The sequence below is a fragment of a genome, unplaced genomic scaffold, assembly GCF_019419815.1.
Source record: "Pyrus x bretschneideri cultivar Hongxiangsu unplaced genomic scaffold, Pyrus_bretschneideri_v1 Contig13, whole genome shotgun sequence".
In the NCBI taxonomy this organism is placed as follows: Eukaryota; Viridiplantae; Streptophyta; class Magnoliopsida; order Rosales; family Rosaceae; genus Pyrus; species Pyrus x bretschneideri.
The window spans coordinates 5,832,796-5,843,550 of NW_025999424.1; the positions used below are offsets into that span (position 1 = coordinate 5,832,796).

Genomic DNA, 10,755 nt, shown 5'->3' on the forward strand with positions numbered 1-10,755 from the left:
AAGTCTCGATTCCGACTAGAATTGAGATCAGATGATCCCTCTCAATTATTTACTCATTATCTGACCCAACATACGTCATGTTTGAAACTACTTCTAAAATAATTAAAATACTTTTGAGTTAAAAGAAGCATTTGAAATATTTTTGGACAGAAGCACTTGATGTGTGTTTTTTTTTCAAGAAGTACATCAAGTGCTTTTTCAAAACGTACTTACATTTTTATTAAAATTTTGACATGCTTCTAATAGAAGCACTTTTGGTGGAAGCATAATCATCTCCAATTGGGCAATATATCTATCTACAGCCTATAAAATTTACAACTTTGTACTATTATATCCACCTCAAATAATGACTGAAAATTGAGGATATAATATCCAGTTGTATACAAGAATATTCCGTTAGAATCAGATAAAAGCAGCAGTGCATGAGTTGCACTGATCTATTAGACAACTGATTTTGCATTGTTGAACTATTGCAATTTTAATCTAGCCTTTTAAACACTTGTGTATCGTAGAAAAACCAAATAATTCAACGAATTTCAACATAACACGTGTATTTTAGAAAGAAAAAAAACCCAAATAATTGAGCGGATTACAACGTGTTTATTATGCTTATTTGCCATCAATGTCGCACTCGTAGTGTTTAAGATCAACGGTCCCTGTTGATCCATTTAATTTTGGATACCAACTTAGTGGTTGCTATTAAACCATGGCACTATTAAGTTTCTGTCTGCAAGCTAAAAAGGGCAAGCATAATGCAAGTGTACTAATTCAGTACAAAGCTACTTTCGTAAACAGCTTACTTTCTGCAGTTGGTTTGTTCTCTCAAATATCCCCTCTACCAATTTGGGTGGCCAGAAACCAAGTGAAAATTTAGACGAACCTCCATCGTTCAAGGTGGGAAAGGAAACAAACATTTCACCAAAAATCATGTGAGAGTAAATTCTAATTGAGGAAGTTTATCTCCAAGTGATCGATTGTACTGATGGATGTGATTTCTCTCGTCAACTAACTACATCAAGGGTTTGAATTTTCTGCATGCGTCTATCCTTAACCTAGTTTAGAGTAGAAATATTGTTTGTAATAGAACAAAAAATGGAGGTAGTTTATAGAAAACATTTTTTCAGAAATGTTTGTGTTTGTAATTTAGTTGGAACATTGATTGGCTTCTTACATTACAGTCGTCCAAGCACGTGTTTAGTGATTGTTAATCATTAATGAATGTAAATTCCACAATCTGTCAATCCAAAAAACCTTATATAGGATTGTCTGATTAGTTAAATGGTCGTACATTCTCACAAAAAATCGGATTCACTATATAATTAGGTACCATCAACTCCTTCAATGCATACAAGCCCATTTTTTGTGAGAGTGATCGAACCAGCTGGCCGATCTGGCTCTCTTACAAAAAATTTCCTTCGGTGAACAACTGATAATCGTCCATGCTAGTATCATTTATCCTCCAGTTTAAATAACATTTTACAAAGAATGGGATGAGACACAATCCTTTTGTCAATCCAAGTGCCAGGAACATAAAGCCTCATTTGTCACCATCATGGTGTCATATTTCATCAAGTCATGGTCGGTAGAAAAACCTAAGATAAATAAAAGCATCTACCATGCTTTTGCTTTGGCTAGCAGCAAACTCGTAGTACAATATCTTCCTGGTGGTTTAGAATTTTCAGGAAAGTACAACTGCAAACCACCACCACACACACAACCATTCAAACCCTAAAAACTTTAAAACAAATTAATATCCACCACAAGAACCAAACTACTCGATCGAGTTCAGATCTTTTATGATATAAAAAATGCTAACGAGATTCTTTCAAAATAGGATTTTTTAAGAATTTTTTATCATAGTTTAACGTTAATTTTCGTGTTAACATTATAAAATATTGTACTAAAAACATGAATAACAAAGAGTTTACGAAGAATCTGACTTATTCTTAACAGTTCTCGCGTGGTAATTTGCAAAAGTTATTATTATTCTTTCTTAACAATTAACCACCCTTAAAAACGAACCAAAACAAAAGTGATGTAAATTAAGAAAATATGATTGGTTGATGAACTTGTGGTGTCTGCTGAGAGCCTCTCTCAACCACAACCTGGTTACGTGGGAGATTTATTCGTATTATTTTATGAGAATCTCTGATTAATGATTTGATGGCCGACCATGGACCTTACAGTAATCAACAAATAAAGATTACGGATAAGATGCTAATCTCATGTTCTTCGTTAATCAACTTTGTTATAAGGGTCTTAAGCTAGATATTTGTTGAGAGAAAAGAATAAACAAACATACACAGATATCCAAACCAGACAATGTTAACCACAAAGAGAGATTAGAACAAATTAAAGTAAAGTACGCAACCTTCGACCTACTAACAAATAAAGGTATGACATGGGATGGGAGGGTGTCTTATATTATCATGCTTAAGCAATATTGTTGCTAAAACCCACTAGCTTGTAAAAACCAGTCAATATCAACTCTCCTTCTCTCCTATTTTACAGGAGAAGAGAAACTGCGGTAGTTTAGGGTTGCTTGATTGGAGTAGTTTTCGTATCACGTGAGTTAGATAAACATGACATGTCCCCAATTTTTGTAAAATTTGTCTTAGAGTGACGTAATTTGGGTGCTCCTATATAAGGGTGCATGAAAATGTCTAGGATATTAACCAAAGGTTGAGAATTTGGAGAATAGTTGCTATGCCTTGACTGTTGGTGCATATGATACCTACACGAGTGATCAAAATTTGTCTGATTATCGATATGCACGAAAAATTAGAATTTGACAGTGATATGATACAAACAACATATAAACGGTTAAATTTAATTGATTGTGATTCTAACACCAACAATATATCGACGATGAGAATTCTCCCACATGTGTGGTGCTTGTGACTTGCGTGAGGTTGTCATGGGTCATGACACAACGTTGGCTTTAAATCACAACACAATGTGTTCAAAGGACAAATAAATCATAGCACAAAGAGGTCCCAATCTAGTGTGTTGAACGATGACTTGATATGTATGGACTAGGGTTTACTTGCGTGCCACAGAAATTGGCCATGGCATTTTCTGACAACTGCCACGACCTTTCACGCCACCTTCAATCCATCAACTCCACTCCTCTGAGGACTCGGTCGTTTCATCTCCACCGCACATTATGCGCTCCCTTCTACTGGAGCCTGGCGCCATGCCATTTCAGCACACTAAAATCTACTAGAGTCGGGGCGAAACGCGTCTAAATAAATTCGACGTCAAAATATTTTAACATGCTATGTTGTCAGATTATTAATTTAAACCGTGCCGGTTCATTCATGAACAAAGTTTTACTTGATTAATAATTCAGATTAACGGCCGGACTAAGATCATCCAACCCTACTTAAAAAGGAAAAACATGATAAGGTACTTCAATACAAGAAAAAGGAAAAAGCTACTCTTTCAAATTACAAAACAGTATTTTTACAAAATAATGGCACGACATAAACATGAAGAATCGGAATTTTAAATTGGTAAAATAAAAAGAAAAAAATTTAAACAAATTGCGTGACTAATACGAAATTAACTACTGATCTAATCAGGAACTGCTGAGTTGAGACTGCTGTAAGTAAAAAGAATTATCCATCATCCCCACATCAGACGGCTACAAGCCTCCGAAGCATAAAGATCGACGGCTTCAGAGCCTTCATTAAAGTTCACCGATTGTCTTGCCGGCGAAATCTCCTCGTGGACTCAATAACGGGCGAGGACGGGGAACCCGGCCGGTTTAGATCGATTCTCCGGTCTTTTCGAGGTCTCGATGAGTCAACCGAAGTGGCTCCGTCGTCGGGTTCGGTCCGACCCGCTCGAGCTGCCTTAGCCGAGCCACACCTCCGGTGAGGACATGAACCGTGGAGATCGTCGACCTGTGATTCAAAACGCACGAATCTTAGCCGTTGAAAAATGAAAGACGATTCTGAAATCAACGGAAACAGAGAAGTAACGTACCTGAGAGCGAAGATCCGACGCGGTTTCTCTGAATCGCTTCAACGACACGGCGGTGGCGTCTTCAGAACCATCTCCATCGCCATTGTTGGACGCAGTCGCAGACTGCTCGCTGCTCGATGCGCTCGAAGTCGGCGGAGGCAGCGTCGCCGTCGAAGACAACGGCACCACCTGATTATCTCCGCCCTCGTCGAAACCAACAACCTCATCATCATCGGCGTCATCGTCGTCGTCAATCTCATCGTTGTCGGAATCGAATTCATCATCATTACCGTCCTGGCTCACCTCCTCCTCCTCCTCCTCCTCCTCGTCTCTGCTTCCGTCTCGTACGACGCAGCTCTCGCAAACCGAAAAAGTGTGGCCGAGCTTTTCGCCGCAGGCATTCCACGGCGTCGGAGACTGGCACCCGTGGCAGAGGAGGCTTCTGGAGTGGCGAGCCACCAGAAAATTGGCGCCGTGTACCTTGGCGTCGCAGTCCCAGCACAGCATCGCCTGGTCCGATTCGCAGACGATTCTCGCGGGAAGCCGGCAGAGCTCGCAGTTCTTCATCTCTCTCTTGATTGCAAAGGACGCAGAGTCCGCCTTCAGTTTCTGGGAATTTTCTTTTCTCGCAGCTTCTTTGTGTTTTCTCGGAAAAAATTATTCTCTCTTCTGCAAGTTCGGGATGGGATGGGAAAGAAGGGAAAAGAAAGGAATTGGCCACTTGCAGTTATTTATAGCAACAACCCTGCATTTTATTTCATTTACGATTTTACCATTCTTGGGACTTGTTTTTGACACATCTACTACTCAAATAATTTATAATTTCAAGAGCAACCAATTGGCTACTCATGATTAAATAGGAACTCTTATTTAAAATTTTTGTGTTCGAGTACAAAGTTTTATGCTTATAACAATAATTGCTTGTATTATGAATCACTATATAAAGATTATTTTTATAAACATAAATTAAAATTAAGGTCGTTAAGTTAATTATTTTAACAAATGCATAGATGGTTAGTAATGCTCATTATTCTAAAAATCTCCACCTAACGCCGCCTAGGCCTTGCCTAGGTGCTAGACGGTTGACTACTGCCCTGATTAAGAGTTTGAAAATTAAGAAATAACGTCTAAACATGCTGAGGTGCCTGCCTAGGCACATACCTAGCCCACCTAGACCCGCCTAGGTTGCGACTCATTTAAACATAAAATAGATAACTTTCATTTTGTATTTTATTTTTTTTCAATGAATTGTAAGAGACTTGTTGAATAATTGAATAAACACACATTATGTGCGTATGTTCCCCATGTTTTTATTATGTTCTAATACTTTACAATATATATGTTATTCTATTTTGTAGTTTATAATGAAATTATATATATTTTAAATATAAATAGCTATTTATTTACATGAAATAATAATAGATTTACTTAAATTTGCCTAAGCCCCACCTAGGCATTAGGTCCCAGCTCGCCGCCCGACTAACACTTAGTGTCTTTTAGAACCTTGATAATGCTTTTACCACAAGACATTAAATTTAATTGATTTTTTTGTAGATACGATCTTTGTATAATGATTTATAATATAAAAGGTTCTATAGAGCAATAAATATAACAATCTATGTTCGTATTACTTTCACCTGTACCTAGTATTTGTAATTGATGGTATATACTTCGGTTTAATAGTATTCATTTTCACTTATAATGAGAAATTTTGAATTCTATTATCATTAAATATGAGTTTAAACAATATTATTGCTAATTCATGCTAATGCTAAATTCATACGTAATATCATATTTTAAAGAAAAAAAAAATTACTGACGGAGAAATCGGACCAAGTAAACAAAGGGCACGGAGGTCATTTCCAAGTACAAAACGGTGCAGAAATTCTTTGGATGGCGTGTGAGGACAGCACCAAAGTAGTCCAAGGGTTTCAAAGGGAGGAGGACCAAGAGGTGGAGGCTGTGGTACTCCGCGGCGCCAGGTGTCGCCTTGTCAGGGAACAAAACCTATGTGTGGTCTGTATAGGAAGAGAGTCGTCTCCTGAGTTCATGATAAGAATCATTCTAACAACTTATTTGGACCGTTTAAATTTAATATAATGATTCTGAGGACAATCTTTTAAAATTATAATAATTACAATTGTTGAATTAAATATAAACGATTCAGAGAGGCTGGTTAGGAGGATTTCCATTTATAAGCTCAGGAGAGAGGATCCTCTTCCGTCTGTGACCCTGTATATATCTACGGGGGGCCCTTCAGTCTTTTGCCTCCTTGGTTGGTGCAGACTTGCGAGGATATTTTTAAAAATCTGGCGGAAAATGTCGTCCAGGTGGCATATTTTCAATGCAAGGGAGATTGTAGTGTGGCTTACGTGGCGGAATTTGAGCCAACGGACCACGTGGGTCTGCACCTGCAAACTGATTTGATTATCAATTACGTGTACTGTGGGCCCGGGCTCTTGCGATTTTCAGCCTTGCATTTCGCGGCTCCGAATCTTGTTCTCCGTTTCCTGGAGTCTTGAGTCTTCCCACACGCGTTTATTAAATATTTTAATATTAAAATAATAATATAGAAAGATGTCTTTTTATTTATATTTTTATTTTGTAATAAAAAAATAGAAATCAACTATAAATAAACTGCCCACTATCTTAGAAAATAAATTATTTAAAACTTCAGGAAAATAATAACAAAAACAAGGGAGCACACACTATCTTTATACTAGTCTCTTGGTAATTGTTTTTTTATTAAAATATATGTAAACACTGTCATGATTTGCCTTCCGAGTATGTAAACACTGTCATGATTTGCCTTCCGAGTATGTAAACACCCTCATAGCTTATAAGAGCAAGTCCAGCCTACTCCAGCCCCTCGGCCATGCGCAACCCAATTTTCCTCCCCTCCTCCCCCCACCCTCCAAAGATTGGGTGGAGTGACGTCTGGCTGACGTCACGGTAGCGTCAGTAATGGTTTAATTTTTTTTCTTTTTACCAGTCGTATGAGGAACGCGCGAGTGGAAACGTGTCCCTGATAGGATTCAAGAAGGTAGAGCCCGCGTGCCCCGCGTGCAGGCGCACTAGAAAGGCTCTGGATTTAGCTGCTACGTGGCCCTTTCTCAGCCGTTGGTCTAAGGTCCACCTAGTTTTAATCGGAACGTCCATTTAGTAACTAATGAGTAATGGTTTTCAAGTGTGTTTGCTTACAAATCACAAGTGACTTCACCGGCACAAAAATGCTGGGCCAAGCCCAAAGGAGATTTGCACTTCCTTTTCCCTAAACAACTGGATGGCGTTATCTGCGGCAACCGAATCCCAATACCAAACCCAGAGTTCCACCTCTTTTTTTTTTTTTTTTATTTAAATTTTTTTTTATTTTTAAGAAAAGAGGACCACATGGTGGCTTGCCACAACAGCTAATCATTATAGAGATCGGAAAGACCGACAGAGACATTTTAATCTTTCTTTACTTGACATTGTGCGATTTATTAGTGTCAGGAATCGAAGCTAACACCGATAAATACTTTCATTTCACTATGGCCTTTTTGAAACTGTGAATTACCCTAGTGATGCTCACTGTATGAAAATGTTCTCAGCCTAGATCCCTAATTTCCTTTTAAGAGTTATAGGATGAAATTGGTGCGCACAGTCGAAATCGGAGTACTACATTTATCATCAATTTGTATTATTTTTGGTGCCTTCTCTTTAATAGAGATATAATCCATCAATATATGTAGATTACATCTTTATTAGAAAAATGATATAAATAGATTGTAAGAACATCATTTTTGATAAATAAATGAAATAAATAGATTATGTAACTGTTAATCGAATTGCATACTAAGCGGGGTTAATGTCAGCCATATGTAGGTCTATTTAGTATAATTTGCATCAAAATACCTCAATTAGAAACCTAGATGGTGGCCAAACATCATTAATCAAGTTTATAAACACGGTGATTAAGAATCCAATATCAAAAGGCAATCGCAAAATAGGCAAAATAGGAAAACTAAATCATCATATTAGGGTTTCTTCATGCCCTTGCAAAGGTGTTTAGTTATGCATATCATAATAATAACAATAAAGGTCAACGATGGTGTGCTCCTAAGCTCTTTCTTAATTGACAAAAAAAAAAACCTCTCTTTCTTTTGGACGAATTTGTGCTTATGGTGACACGAAGAGAGCTTAATTAGAACATTTTATTTATACTAGAAAAATTCTAAAAAATGGGGTAAAAACTCTCATAAAAAGAAACAAAATCGACCACAAAATAAGAAAAAATCCTTCTTGATTTGAGAAACACATCACATTTTGCATGCCAAATTGAGGCCTTTCCACCATCTAGAAAATTCTGTAAAATACAAAACCTGGAGACCAATCTCTTAGATTACCAAGCATATATGGCACGACATTTGAAAAATGGGAAAGGCCTTTAAATCTTCATTCTACCACAATTGCGTGTTTTATCGAGAATTTAATTTTCGTGAGATTGATTTGCAAAATTGGAACGTCTGGATCCATTAAAAAATATGAAATTCGAACACAACGATCCTTCACATCTTAGCTTCTTTCTTGAGTTGGCCTTGCATCAAACACCTTTAGAAAGTCGATTTATCATAAGAAACGTCCGAAGTCCACAAATTGGCTGAAAGTAAAATAATAATAATAATAATAATAATAATAATAATAAGGCTCTTTTAAGAACCTTTCTTTAACAAAATATAGGGATAATTGACATGACAATACATGAAATAATGCACTTATCATTCAGGAAAATGGCTTGTGGAACTGAAGTAGCAGTGTTAAAGAAAGCTAAATAAATACTGATGAAAAAGATCATGATCGGAAGAACAAGCTGCATGCATGGTAACATGGTTTGCAAATCCCACGCTATCTTCTGTTTCTTGGCGTATGCAATACTGCTGCTGTTGCTCTGCTAGGGATACACTAACATATGAGAATCCAATCAGCGATGGATCAGAAACTCCTGTTTCGGCAAAGGAAAATTTGAACTTGGATTCTTTAATTACCCTCTTCAGCTTCACCTACAGGAAGCGCTGGCGCTGATAGCAGATATGTTGGCATACGGAACCGCGAGCTGAGTCCGAGGACAGTGGTATCTGGTATGGGTTGCCAACAGAGAAAGAAACTCTCTTACGATTAATATATTTTCTCTATGGCATTACCAATGATATATATTTGTCGTAGACGTAAATAATACATCATTCGTCCATTATATAGTTGTCATGTAGGATTGCGCTACATGACATTGCATGTGCGTGTCAGAGCGCTTTTAATCGATTGGGTGACGAAATGATCTTAGATTAATAATGCATGGTAACATAGTTATTAAATTAGCTAAATTTTTTGTTTAGAAAACTTATCCTCACTCGAGAATCGTTTTATGATTTACCCCTCTCGTCCTAATGCTACTTTGTACTAGAACAAAAGATGTTAAAACTGATAACATGTTTACTTACTTGAAATGAGAGAAGTCATGAATAAGGAAAGTCACGAAATAGCAGTTGGAGTAACTACTCTCTCTCTCATCAATCATATCTCTACTTATTCAGGTATTATATTATGAATTATAATGTCGGCATACAAATTCCAAAAAAAATTTCAGATCTCATCATCATTCAAGTACGTAAACATGCTTAATCCAATGCTGGCCAAATACTTGTAATTCTCATATATCAGATCAACTGAAGGCTCTCAATTCTCACGGATTTCAGGTTAGGTTTTATATGTGGCTGTAGCTGCCGCTGACTGGTTGCGCTGCGACCGCTGTCATTGGCAATTTCAGAGCACTTGGTTCGTCTTCAGGAATGAGAGCATCCTCCAAATTTAAAAAAATAGTAAATAAAAAAAACCCTCTAGTAAGCTTCTCTCTCTTTTCCCAAAATTAAAGGTTTTGGATGGATTCCAAAAGCTTCACCTTTTTGTGTCATAATATTATTAAAATAACTAAGCGTAAACAAGAAAATGGATTTGGATCCTTGCCGGATCTCCTCTTTAGGAATCATAGGAATCAACGAACACGGATCGTTAATAAAAAATCATGCGGTCATAATTTTTTTTTTTTTTTTATATTTTTCACACAAAACGATGATGCTTTACTTTTAAAAATATAAAATGCATTTAATTGAAACCACATGATTTTTAATCAACGATCCGGGTTCGTTGATCCCTAAAATTCCCAAGAAGAGGATCCGGTGAGGATCCAAATCCCAAGAAAATAATGCAGGTTGATTTTGGTCTTCATGGGTCTCTATCATCATATTATTATTAAAGTATAATTGGGAGAAAAACGAAAAAGTGGCAATCGTTTGTTTCTACAAAAAAAAATCTTAGGTCCGGGCATCGAATGCTCCGACCAGTATCGAGGTCAGGAAAAGGCATAAAATTTGAAAAAGTAAAAGGTTCTAGAAAAATGTTGACAATCATTCAAGGTCTATGTCTACAGTATGCAGAAAAATTAGACAATAATTCATTCAACTAAGTGACTTCGCTTTATGGAAAACTATCGAAATTATTCGGATCTTTACTAACCGGAAAGTTCAAATGAGGATTTGGACCATCCAAAATATTCGAATGAGGATTTGAACTAAAAGAAATATTTGAAGGTGGATATAAGCACAATTTTTTTATAGTATAATTCTTTTACGGGATTGTATGATGAGCAAAGTTCTAAAAGACACAAGGTTCTGACATATAATATATAAAAAAAATTGATAGACTTTCCTTAATATTTTGGTGAATATGATAGTATGAGATAAATGTTCAATGATT

At 36.8% G+C, this 10,755-nt stretch overlaps 1 protein-coding gene across 1 annotated transcript; it reads right to left on the reverse strand.

The window, feature by feature from the left end:
* Nucleotides 1–3,426: 3,426 nt before the first annotated feature.
* LOC103941857 (B-box zinc finger protein 25) lies at nucleotides 3,427–4,720 on the reverse strand. The gene is made up of 2 exons (XM_009352054.3): nucleotides 3,991–4,720; nucleotides 3,427–3,908 (listed from the first exon to the last, which is right to left on the reverse strand). Exons 1-2 carry the CDS (start codon nucleotides 4,534–4,536, stop codon nucleotides 3,699–3,701), a joined length of 756 nt encoding a protein of 251 aa, XP_009350329.2. The 5' UTR covers nucleotides 4,537–4,720; the 3' UTR covers nucleotides 3,427–3,698.
* Between the last annotated feature and the right edge of the window lie 6,035 nt (nucleotides 4,721–10,755).